Genomic DNA, 22,779 nt, shown 5'->3' with positions numbered 1-22,779 from the left:
AACTAAAAGAACAACTAATGTTGACAAATAAAACATACTTAAAAATACACGACAACATTTTGATATCGTTTTTTCATATAAAACATTGAGTTTCATGCAGCCTACTTGTTAAACTGGATATTTGTTATGTCTACTGCATTCTCGGGTAATGCGTTTGTTAGCTTTATAATCTAGTTTTTCAATATTTCGCTGCTTTGCTTTCATTCGTATTATATGAAACACACTCCCAGGTCCAAACATATCAACCAAAGGTCCAGTTTTCAGACTAGATGCAATCCAATCGTCTGCAATCTTTTTATCCTGTCCTTTTATCTCTTTTTGTTTAATTTTCTGCTTTCGTTCTTTCTTTTGAATTTTGTATATCAAATATCGAAATAAAGGAATTTCCTTCTTATCTTTTATCCAAGAAAGTGTTAAAGAGTATTTTTCTTGCACTGAATTTTTAATCTTTTCAATAGTCTGTGGATGTCGTTTTTCTATTAACCTTTCGTAATTTTTCTGGTCAAGGACATACATTTCTGTTTCCTGTATACATGTTACGGTATATGAATATGTGTCTAGCTCCATGGCCACTTCCATGTCACCTGAAATATTTATTCGTTGTTATTAAATTATTATGTATAGCTATTATGTAGGAGCATACATGTTGATGAGCTGCATTTTCAAAATAGGTACTTAGATACCTGTAGGTATAGGTACTTAGATATCTGTACGTATAGGTACTTAGATAACTGTACGTATAAGTACTTATATATCTGTAGGTATAGGTACTTAGATAACTGTACGTATAAGTACTTAGATATCTGTACGTATAGGTACTTAGATATATGTACGTAAAGGTACTTAGATAACTGTACGTATAAGTACTTAGATATCTGTACGTATAGGTACTTATATATCTGTACGTATAGGTACTTAGATATTTGTACGTATAGGTTCGTACAGATGACAATTAGATGGAAAAAAAGGACTTATATATTTGGCTCATATTTTGCATTGAACCATGCACAAAATTTGCATTATAAAAGTATTTTTGGTTGTTGGTTTTGTATGTCTTTACAAACATGTTAAATGTTCCAACTAAAAACATAGATGATTCACAAACAATGTCAATTTAGCGACAATTGAACATAATGGATAATGCTAGCTTCTCGCATTCTATAATGACATTTGCATTGTGTATTTGATCTTTTATGGATAGATTATCCAAAATTTACTTATAATGTATGTGTTTGAAATGTGTACAGCTTCAATTTTGCGCACTATTGCAATCATTTAACTTTCATCTATTAAAAGTAAATGTGGTTGTTTTTGTTTTACTACATTTGATCGGTTATGTGGCTGTATGGTCATAAGTTTTCGACTGTGCAATCTATGTATTAGCCTTGGTGTCATTGACAGCTATGAAGACAGTTTCGTCACATAAATGATTTGTTATGGCTAAACGAAGAAATCTTATTCCTTCAGACATAGTCTATTGATGAAGACCATTTTGGTGCTAATGATTTATAAAATTTTAAATTAATTTAAGTGTAACAGAAGAAACTTAGAATCGGTATTCTGAGGAAATGCATTCCATTGGAAATAAATATAATACTAATAATAAGAATATGCCATACCAATGATTTCCTGGGAGCAGATTAAGCAAAGTTCTATGTTACGGTTGCTCTGTTTTGGAGATCGTTTATCGCTCCTATCTGTATCATTTGTGAAGAGTTTCGGACGGGATTTTGTTGCTGATTTGCATTCATTCATCTTCAGTTCCCTAAATACATATGTTTATTACTACATGACATAAGATTAAACGATTTCCATAATTTTTTTTATATTAGAATAAAAAAATTCATGCTCTTTTTGCAGATGCTAGAAATGAACCGTACCTCAACATTAAAACTTCAATAACATATAAAACTTAGCCTAATTATGAAGATACCCGTTATTATTTTAGATAGATGTAACGGAAACGATTCTTTGTACTGTAAATTTACATGCTGTAAATTTTGTGTGTCAGTATCTAAAATTATATCAAATTTATACTGTGTAACAAAGAAGATAAGAGCAAATTGTTTAAATATCTATCTCGTTAACTAGTTACTACACTCACTGACGAAGTGATTCTCTGACTTCATCTTTCTCCAACTCGTCAACATCCGGTAGAGGATAATAGTCTGGATATTGGATAGAATGCATGTGTGGGTCAGATGTAAGTTTTGCCTGGCCACTGAAATAAAATCCAAAAATACGAATCATGGAGCCATGAAATGAACACAGAAAGATTGTATACACGAAAACCGCACATCGTAATACGTAAGAACAATATATCCCTGACTTGTTAAGAACGACGAGAGTGCTGATCTAAGGGTATTGAATGAAATGGTTGATGTAATTTTATTGACATTATGACATATGTTATAATAACGTCGTTAATAGTCTCTGAATATTGTACAATTACATATGTCAAAGCAACTTTCCCATCCCTTTCCAAAAGTAATGCATATATCATGCATCAAATAAGGCATATAAGACGAGTTGTTCCCGTTATGAGTAACACGTTAGTGCCGCGTGTGAAGTAAGAAAAGCTTACACATTCGAAGCTTCTGTAATCAGCTTTAATGTTTTGACGTGCTTGTTTTTATTTGTCTTCGCTATGAAAATGTTTTCGTGTGCCCAACACCTATTATCATAGGTAGATAATATTATTTCAATGTCTATCTTGTTTCTGTCGGTAATATTACATTACTTCATTTTTGTCCCTAAAATCATCGTGTTTGTATTTCAATTTATGTGTTCATATATAACGGTTTACGAATTAACCTTCATAGGTAGTCATTGTCGTTAAACCTCCATAATAGTCGTAATGCATAAAGGTAAGACCAGATAAATCTATCCGACTGATATGGAATGACACATTTTAATTGTATGTTTTAGGCACTGTGTATGTTCTCTTTTTTAACCTCCTGTAGGTTTTTGAAACCGTTGTTTTTTTTCTTTAAACATATTGATATTTTTTTTGTATCGGGCTATTGTATCTTTTTTCAGTTTACAATAACATATCTAGGATATCTTTTTTACTATTTTGGATTTTCTTATAATATCACATCTTCATAAAAGAGGTTTGAAACAGGGAATGTGTCAAAGAGACCAAATAAACCTGACCAAAGAGTGTAAAACAACTCAAGGCTATATATTTAAAATTCAGTTATAAGATCATTACCTGGTAATAAAACGTAGACCGTCAAAACGATCTCCTTGTTTTACAATGACACGCTCAAAATTTAACTTTTCTTTCCGTAAGCTCATCGCCATTTGTACCTTAAACTTAGGAAGCCATCCTCTAAACAAGGGATTTGTTTCAACAAACTGGTTTCGTTCTGCAAATTCCTTAGCATGGAACAAACGGATACATCTATTGAATAATTCTCGATTAATAACAATCAGGTCTGTAGCTTCTTCTGCAATAATTGATGCATTGCGAACACAATCAGTATTTAAAAGTGCAAGTTCTCCAAAACTTTTACCAGATTCTAAAAATATATTGCATATGACATTTCACTGTACATTGATTAACATAAATCAAACAGGGTTTAAAACAAAATATATATTCATGAAATCAATATTGTCGATCTGTACAGTTTTCTATGTGTAATTTGACGTGAATATTACTGATCACTAAAATTTGAAAGAGCTTACCCTATATGAATGTTTCTGTCTGTGTATTTGTTTATGTATGTTATTTATTGTGTTTTCACTAAATAAGGTTTATTCTTTGGAATCATATTTACATATATATCCTTCTACTAATTTCTTTTTAAAGCAAATGCGCTTTCTGGTCAGAATCAATCATTATAATATATATATAACTATTGAAAATACGTTGTAGGTATATTAATTACGTTCGGACTATTAATGTCGAAATTATATTCAGCTCTTTTATTATGCGAATTATAATGGTTAAGAGCAACATACTGATTTGTTTGACAAAGGTACTAAATAGTACTGATTGACTCCAAGACAAAAGCCTGAATAATACTTAATGTACAAGAAGAATTGATCTGAAAATGACTAAACACAAGAATTAACTTGTTTAACTTCCGACTTTTTCGGATAAGGTTAAGATCATAATGTAGATGCGTCTCAATACTTCATCAGTTTTAATTTCTTGCCTATTTTGCCAACATATTTTCCGAAATTTGAACGATCAAACTTCATTTCTTTAAAATCCTCTTGTAAGTCAGTTATACCAGTGTCTTTCGTCAAAGATTCAGGTTCTTCTAACGCTCCTTCCTGACGCCCATCTTCCTTTGTTATAGAAGAACCGATGAAGATAGCTACTGATCCGTTAAGAATAATGAAGAAGCTGTAAAAGGGAATTCGTAATGTGCATCAGAATGTAGATACTAACTTGTTTTCTTTTTACAGTTTTCTTTTTTATTTATTTCTTTGGTAGATCTCAAAGTCGAATGTATTTAACATGAAGGAAGAAACAGCTTTCAGTTATCTTCAGCACAAAAGAAAAATTAATCACAAATTCGTAGGGGGACGAGTTGTTGAACATATTGTCTGTCCTCTTTTATGCTGAATGCAGACATTTAAAAAAGAAATAATAATAACCTGTTTTAAAAAGTAGTAACGTGGACCTCACTAATCTATTGAGGCTAGCAGCTTGTTCTTGTTTGATAATTATGATTATGAATTATGTTATTAAGATATATGAAGTGATATTTGACACTGTTATATAAAACTCCTATAATATATTACCAAATTAACCCAATTGCGAAATGATTGTAGAATATGCGGTTCCTTTTACTTGTTTTTGTTCTGTCGGCTTATAACATTTACCCTTGGATATTAATGTGAATGTGTCTTTTTTTTGTAGCATTCTATGGTTGAGCTGTTTAATATTTTGACTAACGTCAGAAAAAATGGACACTGGTGGAAAAGTAAGTGCTTACATTCTAATCTTAACAACCCACCGGAGTTTTTGTTTTTGTTGCTAAATTTATAGTTTTCCTTGTATAGTTTTGCGTGCTGTTTCTTTTCTCTGTTTGCGTTATCTCTTTTAGCAATATTAGTGTCTGATTTCCATTTTGAATAAAACCTTGAATACAAGTTTTGTATCTTTTATTTTGCCAACTTGATCTGTTCAATCATTCAATTTTCTATCAACTAGTTTCTGGAATTGTGTAATGATTTCCTCTTGTTTCATATAGATCTTTGTTTTTATAAGTAAATTATTGTTCTAAGTATTTATAAAAGTATATTTATAGTATACATACACTAGTGAAACTACATGTATCATAAAAAATGAAAAAAACAAAATACACTTAAAACATCTTTCATATGCATAGATATGTTCATAATTATGAATTAACTTTTCTGAATCTTTAAAATACTAAAGCTTTTCTATTTCATGGAATAGATTATCTTATCTGTATTTGGCAAAGGTTTAGAAAAGATATATATTTTAGGTCTACAACTTTCATTAGATGTATTGCTGTATTAGCTACACTATTTAAACTCACCAATCGCCTTTGTCGCCCTGTTTAATAATCAAATGATCACGTTCAACTGTTACAAACTCGCAGTTCTTAATCAGATCTAGAATAATTTCTGAAAGGAAAAGAACTTATTAGACAGTCTCGACATCTTTGCAAGGATATATTTTTAATGTTACTTTATAGTTATTAAATGTATTGAAGAAATGTTGATAAAAGTGAACCATAACCATGGAATCAGATTGAGACATAGATAGTATCAGTAAAAATATATGAAATATTGAAGAAAAAACAAATCTTTGTGAATTTTGATTTTATTTGCGTGTTCATTTATGTTGTGGGTTTCACTAGTTACAATGTTGTAGATCAATTGCAACATACAGTCATTGATTTAGGAAACATCGATACCAACCAATAACTGTAGATATTAAAGTCATAAGAACCCTCAAATAAAAAAAAAAATAATGCATATGATTTTTATAACTCAATGGATAGTTTTCAGTATAAAACTTATGTACATATACTTTTTTCTGAAGAAAATTCTTTAATTTATTCATATTTAGAAGAAGTTTACTTTATTTGAATAGCTTCCTTCCAGCAAGCAATTCCTCCGACATATTTTCCGTATGCAAGGTGACCTCAGTGTGACCAATCTCGTAAAAATCCGGTGACCACAATACGCATGGATGTCCTTAAAGTAAACTATTATCTGAATTTACATGTTGAACACGTGCTCAATTTCCATGCTTTTTTGTTTATTTTTCGTCAATTGTTGACAAACAGGTGACAATCGTTAAACTTAGGCTTCAAAACACGAACTTTAATTACCTGCCATACTTTCACAACAACACTGACCGATTGAAAATAAAATTGACAATTATACGAAATTTGCACGAAAAAATTGATAAATTCGAGCACAGAAGACTAAGTTTATGATGTTTGTATGCATTGGTTCACGAATTGGAAGAACATTATTTTTCACCGGTCACTCGTTTCTTATGACTTTAAATTTAAAACATTAAAACCGCACATTGAATAATGTTGAAGTTAAGGTTGTCGTTCTTATTTGGGGGTCTTGTTTCTGAAGCACACATCGTCATTGTGAGAGGAAAACTTTGTCACTTTTAAAAAAGTCAAGTAAGTATGAACATTTACGAGGAGGTTTCAAATTTCTATTCGAAATACAATTAAGAAAAGAAAATCGAAGTTATGAAATTAACAAGCAATAACTTTAACCCTTTGAAACTTTATCCTTTGTAATCTAAAACTTCTTATATATAATGTAGTACTAGTTGTTGACAATAACAAAAACAAATAACTGAAAGTGCGTGGACATCAAAACGATAAAATACAAACTTTCTATAGAATGAAGGTTTTCAGTCAAATTAAACAAATAATAATAAAAGCTCACTTAATATTTTATGTGTTAGTTTGAAGCTTTAAATGTTGACTCAATGACCTTTGTCATATAGAAGCGTTACTTGACAGACGTGAACTAATAACATACCGTCGTTCAACTGGTTAAACAAACCTTTGTCATATAGAAGCGTTACTTGACAGACGTGAACTAATAACATACCATCGTTCAGCTGGTTAAATAAATCTGACTTTTAGACGTGAACTAATAACATACCATCGTTCAACTGGTTAAACAATACTTGACAGACATGAACTAATAACATACCATCGTTCAACTGGTTAAACAGACGTGAACTAATAACATACCATCGTTCAACTGGTTAAACAGACGTGAACTAATAACATACCATCGTTCAACTGGTTAAACAGACGTGAACTAATAACATACCATCGTTCAGCTGGTTAAACAGACGTGAACTAATAACATACCATCGTTCAGCTGGTTAAATAAATCTGACTTTTTCTGAAACCAAGATTTGATTTGGTATATATCTGAATCAGACCGTTCATTTGGTTCCTTGGCTAAGACACCTAGTACTTTATCATAATGATATGCAGCAGCGAGATCTGTTGGTCGTGTCAGTTCAAAATGATTGAACTTTCTTGGAGGTCTGACTTTAGACGCTGACATCCTCTAGTGAAAATAAGAAATAAACTCTTAACATAATTATATATAATGTTTTGTGAAATTAGTTGACATATGCTATTAATGTAAATGAATTATTTCGGATGTTAAGACGAATAAATGGGAATTGTGTTTCATGTAGTCATTTTTGAAAATCTAGTGGAATGTATTCGAGCGTTGTTTTGACATAATAAAGATGTTAAGAAATATTAAACACACTTACTAAATACAGGAGTGTATCTTCTAAGAACGTGTAACTTTATAAGCATTCGATTACTTATTTTATCTTTTCGTTTTTAGACTAAAAATTCATTTACACTGAACCATGCAAGACTGTTTTAGTTCAATACATGATTGGTTACATTAATACCTAGATTAGCCCCCATCAGCATTTATAAGCTCTACTGGTATGTCGACTGTATTGACTGGATTTTTTTAAATTTCAATTTATATAGACATTGCCTTGGAAGTTAAATAGTTGGTAAAGTCCTATTTTTAAAATATTTTTCCAATTGTTGTTTCATGGATAAGCGCATAGAGGCAATAGGTATATGCAAACCGAGGACTACAGCAAATGGCACAACAAATCAATGGCGAGCAGTAATGGATTCAGACACGAAACTTTGTTTGAAACGAGTTTGGGTTTTTAAAAAAAACTCTTGCAATGCAAAACTTCACTTTCAACATAACGTGCACACAGCGTTGGATTTTTCTATGACAAAATGTCTAGAATCAGACCAAATGTTACATTGCATATATTTACATCTCAACTTTCTCTTATAACGGATCTAAATCGACGGAGGGGTCTAGGTAATCACTTTAAGTGTTGACTGGGATATCGATGGCTGTTGGTGTGTATTTAAATACGCAGTCACATAAAGCATAAATGGGGACATTAACTCAAATACCTTATATAGAACAGTACAAGCTCTATGCACGTTGCTAAAACCATGCAAGAAATCTATGATAGGTGCGTTTGTATTTTGTTGCAAATGTCAAAGTACTGTCTATTGCAATAATTGTTTTAATGTTCTCGTTCTAAATATGCATGATAAAACATCAACTTGGCGTTTTGCAAGCAAGAATCAATCCAAGTAATCAATTTGATATTTATAAGCTTTAGATTCACAAATGCATTGGAAAGATGAATACTTTAATGTTGTTTTCTAAATGTCCTCATTCCATTTACATGCATGATTTTTAGCGTACGTTCAGGACTTCAGTACTTCTCTTTGTGTTTAAAATATGAATAAAACATGTCCTTCCTGTTAATTGATAACGCATATAAAGCAAATCAAAAAGATAATCAGATGCCATTCAAAACAGAAACATATTGTTCGATTGGAAGGACTTTAAATTATTGGTTTGAGACCGTGTACATATAATTAAATTTGATTTTATAAAAGCAATACAATATCTTTGTTTTGTACCTTTATTCTCATCCCCATTGTAAAGACCTAGGTGCATGAACACCAATCAAGCTAGATATGTTATGTTATAACCAGTAACCATGTTTACACAGTAAAAGCAATCATTGCACAAATAATTTGCACAAGAGCTGAATACGGAATCGTGATATATGTTTATAATTATGTCAATCATTCGTGTTGGTTGGTCTTTAGTTATCAGTTTATGTTGTCTTTTGTATTCTTTTGTTTGAGTTTGAGTTTGAATTTGAGTGAGTGAGTAAGGGAGCGAGAGAGAAATGATTAAGTATCACTAAGATAATATTTTTAGAACCGGTAACAAAAGAAACTAAGCAAAATGACAATGATACATAAATTGACAAAGGACATCTAGCATTTGAAATTGTAAGTAGACATCCCTTCAAGTCCAGTTTTGTTTGTAAATAATCCATTTTACATATACTCATATTTTAATTAAAAGGAAGGACTTAAACATTTTAAGTATAAATACAACTAGTCGTTCCGCTTAATTCATATCTAACATGGAATCATGAAATAATCAGAAGCCAATCTAAGCATGGATACTTGGTCAAAACAAAAATGTTTTATTAATTTATTTTATCGGACACATTTATTAACTTGAATAAAATCGTGTACAAGATATCAAACTAATTATAAATGTAATATTTTGCATGTAGGACCATCGTCTGAACTAGAATGGATATATTGTACGATTAACATCTTTTGTTTATAAATTTGATTCTAATTACAAATTTGAAGTACATGCTCGTTAATGGATTCTTAAAATCCCGTTGTTAACTACTTTAATAGCACTGTTTTTGGTATTTTACCATGGAGTGATTTTAAAAAAGGCAACAGAACAGTCTTGTGTCCTTTAAATAATATTTTACAAAAGTGATATTATATGCAATCATAGTTCATATTTAAGGATTTTTTTCCAGTTCAGCTATGTTTATAACCTAATTCTTCTACAAGTGAGATTGAATTTATGTATATGAACTGATAGATAAACCAAACTTTCAGCCAATCAGATTACGTCTTACATCCAAAATTAAATTATTATTTAATAGCTTTGACTTAGTATCCAACAAATATGAGGGAAAACTTATCATCGTAGCTTAATTAGTAACATAAATTTTGATATATCAGTGCTATCCAGTATCATTGCATATATATATGCTGTTATTTTCCACACATCCAACAGAGACACCCAAAGACTTGACTTGAGTATAGATATATGGTGATCTGAACTTCTCAATCATATATCAAAAAAGGTCAATTTTGTTTTTCCTGATGTAAAATAAAAACAAACACAACAGCGGAATTGGGTCGTTAAATCCGGTATCATGTAAACGAGAAATGCCATGCGTTCTGAGCATCAACGCACTTTTTTCATACCAGTCTAAATGACAGTCTTTCATATTATGCATGACATATTTTCCACGGATCTAAATCAAAATATGAATTTTGTAGCGGTGAATAGTGTCTGTCTGAAAAAGCATATTAGTTTTGCAGTCCAGTATAAAACCGGCAACAATGTTGACTGCATGCTTGAAAGATAAAACATTTTCCAAATACCCATTATGTATATATATTCAGAAACAAAGATGTTAAAACAAATATATATGTGACCACAAATATACGTAGCCGAATCGAAAGTCGGCGTTTCATTGTACGATGATAAATTAATTGATACATATTCACTTATCTCATTACAAACACCGGATAAGAGTAAAATATTTCATACTTACAGAACTTTTATCCATTTTGTCCATTGTACACCTCCTTTCAAATTCACATCTACAGTATGTTTTGTTCTTTAGAACAACTGTCCTTATTTGATAACGAATATCAAGGACAAATCATACAAATAAACAAAGATATACAAAAAGACATTTCATCACAATATGACATTTAAATATACACATGATCCTATCAATTCTTCTCTATGACTGAATGAAGTTGTTCAAGTAAAATAAATCATTATTTTACAAACAAAAGACCTACTCGTTACATAAATTGTTTGACTTTGTAAGTGGTGTCTAGGTATATAAAAGTATCATTACAGCTTTATTTATTATTTTCGACAATCTTGTTAAACTTAAAATTTAGCATCGTCAAAAAAGAGAATTTGAGAAACTTTATAGTCATAGTTGTTTGGAGCTGTGATACTCGGTTACAAGCTAACTAGCACAGGGAGGTATAGAGTTGTTTGGAGCTGTTTTACTAAGCTACAAGCCAACTAGCACAGGGAGGTATAGAGTTGTTTGGAGCTGTTTTACTAAGCTACAAGCCAACTAGCACAGGGAGGTATAGAGTTGTTTGGAGCTGTTTTACTAGGCTACAAGCTAACTAGCGCAGGGAGGTATAGAGTTGTTTGGAGCTGTTTTACTAGGCTACAAGCTAACTAGCGCAGGGAGGTATAGAGTTGTTTGGAGCTGTTTTACTAGGCTACAAGCTAACTAGCGCAGGGAGGTATAGAGTTGTTTGGAGCTGTTTTACTAGGCTACAAGCTAACTAGCGCAGGGAGGTATAGAGTTGTTTGGAGCTGTTTTACTAGGCTACAAGCCAACTAGCACAGGGAGGTATAGTAGGGTTATAAAATATTGTCTAATGACTTTCCAGTCATATTAGTTCATAACAGGAAATTGCCATTTAAATTACAGTTCTGAAACAGTACCAATATAGCAATAACGTAAACGTTGCAGAAATATTACATCTTAACTACAATATTTAACTTATCAAATGACATTTTACTGGAATTCATGTGCACATAGTGTGTATGAACCTGCTGAAGTCTTATAGCATTAATAATGAAAAGTAAATAAACTGCATTTTATTGGCAAAGCTGCTCGTTAAAAAGAAAAAGAAACTCACTTTGTTTTATGGAAATAACCGATTTATAAATACAGAAAGAAGTCAATTTTATTCAAAAGGATTCAAAAAGTGAGATAACGCAGATTAATAGTAATTTATAAAATATACTGGAAATTTATCTCATCTTTGATACCATACATCGCCAGTATCTTTTCATTTTTCTGGATAACTTTTTACAAAATCTCCCCATGTTTTGTTTCAATACATTTTCATCAATATGAATGGGATAATTGATTATAAATAAATGAGACAACAATCCTATGGCATCATCATTCTCTCTGTGTTCTGTGTTATGTTTTGTACTGATTCTGATATACTGACCATGGATCGTAGATACTATCTATTACAAAAACAGCAAAGAGAGTATTTTACTAAGCATACGTGTGTTCCCTTTTTTTAAATGAAAAAGCAAAAAGTAAAATCACAAAAGTATTGGACTTCGAGGAAAGTTCAAAACGGAAAGCCTCTAGTTAAATGGCAAAATCAAATGAATGGACAACAACTGTCATACTCCTGACGTTTCCCAGGTTTTTTTAAATGTAGAAAATGGTGGACTGAAACTGGTTTTATAGCGCTAAACCTCTCACTTGTATGTCAGTCGTATCAAATTCCATTATATTTACAACTATGCGTGGACAAAACAGACAAAATAAGTAAAATTATCAAAATAGGGGTACAGCAGTCATCATCGTGGCACAATCTCAATTAGAACATACACAAACAGGGGTACAGCAGTCATCATCGTGGCACAATCTCAATTAGAACATAAACAAACAAATATCTAACAAAGAAGACAAAAAAGGAATCTATCAAATTTAACAACCAATTCATTTTTTACTTATATATGTATTTTAAATCAACCCATAAATTATGCTTCCGATAGTTTAGCACATCCAGTGACATCTACATTTTATTACACCAGCACATTCTGTAACATGAAAATAAATTCGGTGCATATATACATTTTATTTAAATATTTGAAGATTTGATACTATTTATAAAGTATTTACCTGAAAGATGGAACCTGTAAACTTAAAGACATTCGATACTACATATTAAGGTATAAAAGTAAATTTGCATTTAAGATTTGAAATATTTCATTATCGCCACTTGAACTGACCAAGATATTTCTGCTAAAAAATATTGTTCTTCTATACAAATAATCCTTGTTCAGAAATAGATCTACTACATTTCATCGTCTTTATTAATCCGTGAGAAGTATGTTGTAAAAGCATTATAAAATAATGTAGACAAGAAGTCATCATCGGGAACATTTATATGCGTTTTCATAATCATTTGTCTTTCACTTTTTTTGTTTCTTTCTTCTTTCTGTCTCTTCAGTCTTATATAGTAAATAACGAAACAAAGGAATGTCTTTCTTTTCTTTCATCCAAGACATTCGAACGGAGTATTTCTCCATTACAGAATTCTTGATAATTTTAATAACTTGAGGGTTTCTTTTTTCGATTAACCTTTCAAAATTAGTCTGATTCAAAACATATATTTCTGTTTCCTGCATGCATGTGATAGAATATGAAAATGTATTCAAATTCATAGCGACTTCAAAATCACCTAAAAATAAAAGAAACAATAAGTAGAAATCAATGCATATGTATAAACATTAAAATAATAAACAATAAAACCAAGAGGTTTAAATACAGATGATTTTCTACCCCAGGTATATATGGTCTTATAGTTGTATAACCTGGAAAATATTTCGGAATTTTGTGTCCCCAATCCTCTCTAACTTCTTATTCTATTTGACCCTTTTAACTTTTTAAACTAGAGCGTCAGTGATGAGTCTTATTTTAGACGAAAAGCGCGTCTTGCGTACACAAGTTTTATTCCGGTATCTAAAATGAGGTTTTGTGTAGAAAACACCAGTTTTTTTATATGTATATGAACCCAAAAGTTGCATAAGATTTAATCGTACTCAAAATGTTTTTATTGTAACCAATATATTATCACTGTTATATAACCAATATATTATCAGTGTTATATAACATACTTTGTGTAAAAAAAAAACCAAAACTTTCGTCTAATCAAAAGGAAGCGATATTTACTGCTTTTGAAATAGAATGTTTCGTTAAAACAGATTTGTCTCATTAAAAAAATATCAATGCACGAGTGCAACTTTCTTTTCCCTTCAATCAGAATAATAATAACTTTTCAGGAACTATTTGACAGGATGCCGAGAATATGGATACGCATGTAACACATCAACAAACGACAACCACTGAATTACATGTTCTCTCTTTGTTAGTCCTTAGTGATTATCACTGCATGTAGGTTTCAAACCGAGTTTCAAATATACTCATCAAAGATGCCAGGATTACTAGTATATGATGTATACCAGACAAACTTTTATAGTTTTCTTACAGTGACATTTAGTATGCCTTTCCGGTGTTTTCATGGTTTGATGTTTGTTTCAAACATTTGACTTCATTGCTCCAGAAATTTGTTTCGCTTACAACAAGCAGAGAATTTTCAGTTCCTGTATTTGTGGAAATAAAGTTAAGGGTTTTAAAAGCTGAGGTTTGTTTCATTAAGTATTGTGGAATATAGTTCACCGTTGTATTATCTTTTAGAAAGTCTAACTTATCTCTTTTTACCATAAATTCTAAACATTAAAAACGTTTACAGTTGTCGTGCTATTTGATAAAACACGTTTTGTTTCCTTCAAAACTTCAAAATAAAGGCGAGATACATTATATTTAAAATTTTTTTTTAAAATAACACTTTTTTTTAATAATAGCGTCCGAAACGCTTTTAATCTGGAAATATCAACCCAAATTGTATGAAGAAAATTCAATTAACAATACACATCTGATTCAGTTCAAATTAATTATCCATTAGCCTTATATTTGATTGGCATGATATGAGGATTTGAATGGAATTACAGAATAATTGATTCAAATTAATTAACTGTTATCACAGAGATATGTTCATGTATTTGGTAATTTTGATAATGCAAATGTTGAAACTAAAATAGCAACACTTTTTAAACATGTACGATTTTCAAATATTCAAAGTCAATGAACTATGACAGAAGGTACATGGCTAAACAATTGCCATGAAATTGCTAATAAAACGCATACCAAATACCATTGACTTTTCATAAGTAGTTCCCTTTAGACAAACCTTATCACAAACTAATACATGAAAACTAAGAAACGTTTCAAAGTCAATAGACCAGAACTGAGGGGTGGGGCAAAATAATCTTCATGATAATTAGATGTTCCAATACTAATACAAATGCATACCCAAATATCTTTAACATGTCATTAGCGTTAAACCACAAACTAGACCTAATCACAAACTAAAACATTGTTGACGCCGCCTCCGCCACCGACGTCGGAAATAGCATACCTATATGTCTAGCTTTTTGACTCCGTCAAGCGAGACAAAAATTAAGAAATGGGCAAAATAAGAAAAAGTGTAGAATAAATTGATGTTCAGCCATGAAGTATATAATGACAAGTTAGACACTAAATACTAATATCTTACCTAATATTTCTTGAGGGGCTACCAAACAGAATTCTAGTTGACGACGTGTTGGTAATGGTGACCGTCTACCACTTGTTGACCTCGCTCGTTGGGAGGACTCGCTGTTGGTATAAACATGGAGGGACGATTTCGGTCTGCTTATACGCTTTTGTTTTAAACCATTGGCACCTGTAAGTGCACTAAGTTCCCTATTCAAAAACATTAAAAAGCATAAGTATTTGAAAAGACCAATAACTAAACATAAAATTCTATCACAATAAAAAAACACCGAAGATGTGGTAGGATTGTTTGCATATGAAACAACGTGTATGTTCTTCTGCAATGAGAACAACTCAATCCGTATATCAAGCTATAAAAAGGCCGCAGTACCAAGCTATAAAAAGGCCGCATATGACAATCGAAAACACTTTTTTTTCTTATGTATTCCCCTATTAAGACATACTTAAATAGCAGAACAATAGAATTCGGCAAACTAAACATATCAAAATCGCACAATAAGTAACACGATAAAAAGACAACAAGTCCACAAAACATTTTATAGAAAATTAATTAAATGAATGATAAAGAGAAACCCCACCAAGAACGAGATCTCAGTGCAACATGAAGGTTCAGATTAGGTTAGTACTTGACCAAAGTATACCACCGCTGGAAACAATCGACACTCTAAACCACCAGTTAGGTTTAAGCAACCTTGTCGTTAAAGGAAATAATGGTTATCTTATACTTAAACAAAAAAAATCATTGTGTGTGAATGTGCATGTCGGTGCGTCTTGGTATAAAATGGTGTCGGGTTTCACATGTAGAGCAGGATCTGCTTACTCTTCCGGAGCACTTGAGATCATCCCCAGTTTTTGGTGGGATTCGTGTTGTTTAGTCTTTTAAATAGTTTTCTATGTTTTGTCTTTTGTACTATTATTTGTCTGTTTGTCTTTTTATTTTTAGCAATGCCGTTGTTAGTTTATTTTCAATCTATGAGTTTGACTGTCCCTCAGGTATCTTTCGCCCTTTATTTACATCGAAATCTATATGTAATATTGACAGGCATTCCCGCCCGCGCTAAAAGTTAATAACTTATTAGTAGATACCAACAATGAACCACTTCCTCAGTATTGGCCAACATTTTGCTATATAGAAATTCTACTTTAAAGATTGTTTCACTTGATCCCAAGCTAATCTAGTGATTATAATTCGTCAGACTCTTGTCGTTATATCTTAACTATGTTTACAGTAATTCCTTCACAGTACAAAGGAATCGGTCAAGAATGTGTAGCAAACAAGTTATTTAAATGATTTTGCGCGCAAATATTATATTTACAATAAAATATATTTATATTCTGCTATGGATGGTTTTGATCAGTAGTGTCCCCTTATAATTCATTTTTTATGCCCCAACGACAGTAGAGGTGCATTATGTTTTCTGGTATGTGGGTCAGTTTGTCCGTTCATCCATCTGTCCCGCTTCAGATTAAAGTTTTTGGTCGAGGTATTTTTCTTTATGTAGTTGAGGTCCAATCAACTTGAAAGTTAGTACACATGTTTCCTATGATATGATCTTTCTAATTTAAATGCCAAATTAGATTTCCTACCCATATTTCAGGGTCCACTGAACATAGAAAATGATAGTGCGAGTGGGGCATCCGTGTACTATGGTTACATTCTTGTTTATATATAATTAGAAACAAAGTTGTTGTTCTATATACCTTCTAAGTGATTCACGTGCTTCCTCCTTCTTCAAGTCTTCAATATCTGGTAAAGGATAGTAATGAGAATATTGCGTAGAATGCTGGTGTGGATCTGAAATGACTTTCGCCTGGCCACTGAAAAGTAATGTATGGTATGGAAAGTATGTAATTGATTCTAGTGTAATTGAACAAATAAAATTGAGAATGGATATGAAGTATGTATTTTAGAGATAACCCGACTAAAGCAGGAAACAGTCGAAGGCAAACAATTTGTTTTCAACACTAGATTGCATTTATCGTGTTGTTTTTCTGCAAACTAACTTCATGTGTATTAGTATTCGTTCGTGTCTTCTTTGAAACCTTAGATCCAATAAACTACGAGTGCTTAAATATAATCTATTTAGAGTCTTTTTGATAGTTGTCTCATTGGCAATCGTACCAGTGGTGGATCCAGGAGAGTGAATCCGGGGTTGGAACACCCCTTTTGACGACCAATGATTTTGAATTGATCCGCCCCTACATACCACTACAGATACCTTTATGTTATATTAACAGCAATGATTACCTGATTATAAAACGTAAACCATCAAACCGAGTTCCTTGCTTTATTATGACGCTTTCAAAATGAAATTTCTCCTTCTTCAAGCTCATAGCTATTTGTTTTTTATACTTTGGATGCCATTTGTCAAATAAAGGATTACTTTCGACAAACTGTTTCCTCTCAGCAAATTCCTTAGCATGGAAAGACTTAATACATCTGTTATACAGATCTCTACCAATTACAATCAAATCTGTAGTCTCGTCTGTGATTATTGTGGCATTTCTAACGCTGTCGGCATTTATAAGTGCAAGTTCTCCAAAGCTTTTGCCACATTCTAAAGAAGAAAACAAAAGCTCTTATCAAAGTTTTGCTTTTAGTAAGCATATTAAAAATATGTAATAGAGTTGAATTTGTTTAATTAGTATTAACCACCATTAGTTTACCCATATTTGACAAATCAAACAATTATTTCAGAAATGCATATCATTCGCTAAGAAATCATATCTAAACTTTGTCTTTAGATCTAAGAAGGTTTTGATGCCTTGCTCATCCAATGATGGTTTTAAACAACACTCATTTTGTGCAAGAAATCGTTTATTTCAAATCACGTGGTCATATATGCTCTTGGAGGACAACCCGTTCTCGAGGTTCCATCCGGCTAGTACCAGTGCTTCGGTATTGGTATGGCTTTAAAAATAATTTTCTAGTTCATATTGTACGATTGAAAAATTGCTTAGACTACCGATGTGGCTGTTTTGTTTTGACCCTTGTTGTTTTTTATGCTCTCATGCAACATATCATTGGTTACCAGTCTTTCAACAAAGTGAATATAAACTATTTGTCTTTTTTTGTTTGTTTGAAATATATGTAGTTAATAACAAATAGAATACTGGTATGTGTTAAAGTCTTGCCTATTTCTCCCACATATATTCCATATTTTGATCGATCTAATTCTTTGATTTTTTCGTCCTCTGATTTACCCATGCTCTCCCTCCTTTCTGCCAGTGGGTCCGGATTTCTAGAGACATCGGGTAAATCTTTTTCTAGTTCCAGAGTGGTATTTATATATATAGATACTGATCCATGCAATATTATGAAGAAGCTGAAGGAAATAAAAACTCCACATCTTGAACATAAAATGGTATTTCTAATCGTTACCGTTTCTTTTACTTACAATAATTTTAAAAAATACATGAATTCGTCTCTATCTTTATACAAATTTCTAAAATTAATTATGTTCAGTATAGTTCATTCAAGTTTATTGATTTAACTTAGATGATTTAACTTAGATCGATTTTTTTCTTGCTTGTCATCACTGCAGATACTATGGTACAATTTTACAACTATACATAGAGAATAATACATGGCAAAATCCGTATCATATGTCGTATCATCCCGAGACATCAATATCAGCCCGAGGGCCTTTAGGCCCGAGGGATGATATTGGTCGAGGGTGATACGGCATGTGATACGGATTTTGCCATGTATTATACGCTTTATCATATATTTCAACAGAAGAGTATTATAGTATATGAACTGTTTTCTGATCCATAGCACTGGGTAACCTTCAGTTCTGCTTAAAATTTTGTCTTGTTTCAAAGCTTTAAAATAACTGCTCAATTATTTATACGAAGCACCTAGGTTACCTTACAATATCTATTGTTTTGAAAATATTTTGTTTATTATTGTATATATTTAAGTGTTTGGTATTTTTTATAGTTGCATTGAGTGTGCCGTGACGTCACATACAATATGAAAACTTGATGTACGTGACGTTACATACCAAACAATGACGTCATTCCAAAAAATTACCTATTTTTATAAAAAAAATTCTTAAGCAAAAAAAAAACCTAAAAAACTGACTTTAGTTAAAAAAAAAAAAAAAAAGGTATGCGAAATGGGTTTTACCATGCGATACGGGGTATGCGATACGGGTTTAGCCATGCGATACGGGGTATGCAACACAGGGTAGGTGATACAGACTGGAAAAAAGAACCTTTATTAGATATACAAAATAGCTGTATTTTGTACTAAATATATGATAAAACACAATATATACGGTTACAGTTATTGTGCCAGTAGTTTGGATGTTGAAAGCACAAAAATACACTCACCAGTCGCCTTTTTCGCCTTGCTCGATGAGAAGAAAGTCACGTTCAGTTTTCATAAATTCACAATTTTTCACCAAGTCGTGGATTATTTCTGGAAGGAAATATATACACAACATCAACTTGTGCTTTCCACACAATAAAATATATATATTTTTGTTCAAAAGGTTCTATCTTATAAGGGTTTTAATATGAAGGAAATATTTATCTTAGTTTTATCAATCATTTCAGAAATGGTCTGTCTGTATGAACCGTGCTTGATATTTACAATTTGCAGTACAGTGTCAGGTTTTTCAGTCGTGCCTAATATTTACCCCATTTTAATGAACAAACTATAAAAATAAATTGAAAAAAGGACACCTCATCAGATGAATACAAATAGAAATATATCTAACAAAAACACTGAATGGACGTGGATGGGTACTTATACATCCCACAAAAAAGACAATAAGTACAAATATGAGAGTACGCATTTACTGACTGCTTGCTCAAAACCAAAACTAATAAAAAAAAATAATGCAATAAAATTATCAATCAGTAAACATCCAATATTCAATGGATTTAGCGTAAAGACGTCATAAATAGTCAGAGAAAATCATGACCTTGAATAATGCCAATATTCAGATACCGACAGGTAGAAAAACCATGAATGTGCATATGTATATAACAATAATATATAGCTTGTTTTTAATTTACTGATTTCAAAAGCAATATTTATTACAAAAATAAAACAAAATATTTAAAGATCTAATTACAGTATTAAATTGGTAATTTTTAAGAAAGGGGTCGATAAGTTTACTCGAATCAGGTTTCCAAATTTCCGGCCTGGGTGAAAAAAATCTCTAAAAATGAAGATATGCTATCCCTTAGTTTATATAGCATGATCAGGACGTCAATAGCTATACAGTTCAGCATCCATACATTTCCATTTTTAAAGACATTTTTGGAAATAAAAATCATCGGAAGTTATGTAATGTATTGTTTTTCTGTAATTTATATATTTTTTGTAGAAGGAAATGTTTAACCAAATGAATTGACATGTCTCTCAAATGAAATACGTGGCTTTGATTTAAATGTTTATTTTTTGTTTCAAATTTCTATATATATATTTGGTAAAACTTCTAGGAATTTTTGGTCCCTAATGCTCGTCAACTTCGTACTTTATTTGGCCGTCTGGCGTAAATATAAAATTTTAATCCTGGCATCTATGATGAGTTTATTTACTATAAGCTATTTACAAGCATTTCTAATTCTCTAATAATATTGTGAATGGAAACGGGTAATGTGTAATAGAGATATCAACCAGATCAAAGAGCTGAAAACAGCATTTAACAATATCTGTTTTGGCAAGTATTTAATGCTATTTTGAAAATGTTCTCTTTAATATCTTAAAAAAGATACTGAGGATTGAACACTACACATATACCTGTTCGTTTGCGTTACCGCACATGGCCCGTGAGGACCAAACTCCGATGCCGGGTTCGGGAATATTAACGTGTTGTGGTATATGATGAAAAATTAAGTTCATGTTCTCTGAATATTGTATAACTTACCGTCATTTAGCTGGTTAAATAAATCCGACTTCTTTTGAAACCATGATTTGATTTGACTTATATCACCATTAGATCTGTCACTCGGTTTCTTTGTTATAACACTGATTACTTTATCATAATAATGAGCTGAGTTGATATCAATGGGTCGCATGCTGGATGTAGAAAGGGATGAGGAGGGTCTATCCTGAAAACAAGTCGATATTTTTGTTTTATTTAAGTAAAAATATTGAGCACGAAGTTGATATTCTAGTCTTAATATATAATTTGAGTAAACTACTTATTATTTGTTCAATAATTTGAATAAAATTGAGAATGGAAATGGGGAATGTGTACAACAACCCGACCAAATAAAAAAACAACAGCAGAAGGTCACCAACAGGTCTTCAATGTAGCGAGAAATTCCTGCACCCGGAGGCGTCCTTCAGCTGGCCCCTAAACAAACATATACTAGTTCAGTGATAATGAACGCCATACTAATTTCCAAATTGCACACAAGAAACTAAAATTAAAATAATATATACAAGACTAACAAAGGCCAGAGGCTCCTGACTTGGGACAGGCGCAAAAATACCTGCTGCTTTCTTACCATTTCTCTTTTCTGTCAAAATCAATACTAGTATTTCTTATAATCGGCCTTAAACTTTTTCTAGTTGGAAATCCTTAATTTCAACTAGTTCAAAATGTTGTTGCTTTTTTGTTGCTGTTTTTTTTAATATTTCCGTCAGTTTGAACCACGTGGGTCGAAAAATCAAACTATGTGAGTGTTTGAATAACTAAAACAAACTTATATATATTTTATTTAATTGCTAAATAAATATTTCGCTCACATATATTTCACTTGCACTTAGTGATTACTTGTTTCATTGAAAAGCATACCGCAACTCCTTATTTGTATAATTAAAAGAAAATAAAGTTTTTAAAAATATCGAGAACTTAAATATATTTTTATATCATACCATTAACATGAACTTATAATCCAAGTAGTCAAAATTATTTCATTATGAAATAAGAATGAAAGTTTTTTCTTGCTTTGTGTTATAAAACACGTCACAATTTCTAAAAGCGATGCTGATTCCTTGCCTAATCGAAATGAATTAAATTGTATTTATTTAGTTTCATTAAATAAGTCTTGTTTTGGTGGACGGATTAAACGAACCAATAGTCAAGAGTAATAGCTTAATGAATTAAAAACTTAAGTAAATTATTACCGGTGAATTAAATTGTTATATCCAATGAAAAGTTAGATAAACTATTTTGGTATACAAGTGCTATTATACTTGATCATGTTTTACTTAGAGATCGAGTGCGTCATATTCGGTTACAAAGTAGCTTTTTCACATAATAACACATGTAATAACTAGTATTCAGACAAAGTTTCGACGATAATAATTCGTGTGACTTTAAACAGCTCAGATTACACAATGACATTTAAAACTTGAATTTCAGTCAATCCCATCTTTTGTAAAAAATGAAGTACCTAAGTAGCTTTGTATTCAAACTTCTGATATAGCGTTAACATAAAACAATGGAAGTGTTTTCAGTACA

At 31.5% G+C, this 22,779-nt stretch overlaps 2 protein-coding genes across 2 annotated transcripts; both read right to left on the bottom strand.

Moving 5' to 3' along the window:
- Window positions 1-20: 20 nt before the first annotated feature.
- On the bottom strand, window positions 21-11,109 carry LOC134683669 (uncharacterized). The gene is made up of 8 exons (XM_063542981.1): window positions 10,718-11,109; window positions 7,344-7,548; window positions 5,523-5,610; window positions 4,164-4,357; window positions 3,215-3,524; window positions 2,105-2,221; window positions 1,620-1,765; window positions 21-584 (listed from the first exon to the last, which is right to left on the bottom strand). The coding sequence occupies exons 1-8, from the start codon at window positions 10,739-10,741 to the stop codon at window positions 109-111; spliced, it is 1,560 nt and encodes a 519-aa protein (XP_063399051.1). The 5' UTR covers window positions 10,742-11,109; the 3' UTR covers window positions 21-108.
- A 1,631-nt stretch (window positions 11,110-12,740) lies between these two features.
- Window positions 12,741-22,338, bottom strand: LOC134685036 (uncharacterized). The gene is made up of 8 exons (XM_063544398.1): window positions 22,191-22,338; window positions 21,235-21,418; window positions 19,688-19,775; window positions 18,485-18,675; window positions 17,598-17,907; window positions 17,051-17,167; window positions 15,351-15,538; window positions 12,741-13,415 (listed from the first exon to the last, which is right to left on the bottom strand). The coding sequence occupies exons 1-8, from the start codon at window positions 22,197-22,199 to the stop codon at window positions 13,147-13,149; spliced, it is 1,356 nt and encodes a 451-aa protein (XP_063400468.1). The 5' UTR covers window positions 22,200-22,338; the 3' UTR covers window positions 12,741-13,146.
- Between the last annotated feature and the right edge of the window lie 441 nt (window positions 22,339-22,779).

This window comes from Mytilus trossulus, chromosome 9 (assembly GCF_036588685.1).
Source record: "Mytilus trossulus isolate FHL-02 chromosome 9, PNRI_Mtr1.1.1.hap1, whole genome shotgun sequence".
Classification (NCBI taxonomy): Eukaryota; Metazoa; Mollusca; class Bivalvia; order Mytilida; family Mytilidae; genus Mytilus; species Mytilus trossulus.
This window is presented reverse-complemented; position numbering and strand designations above follow the sequence as displayed.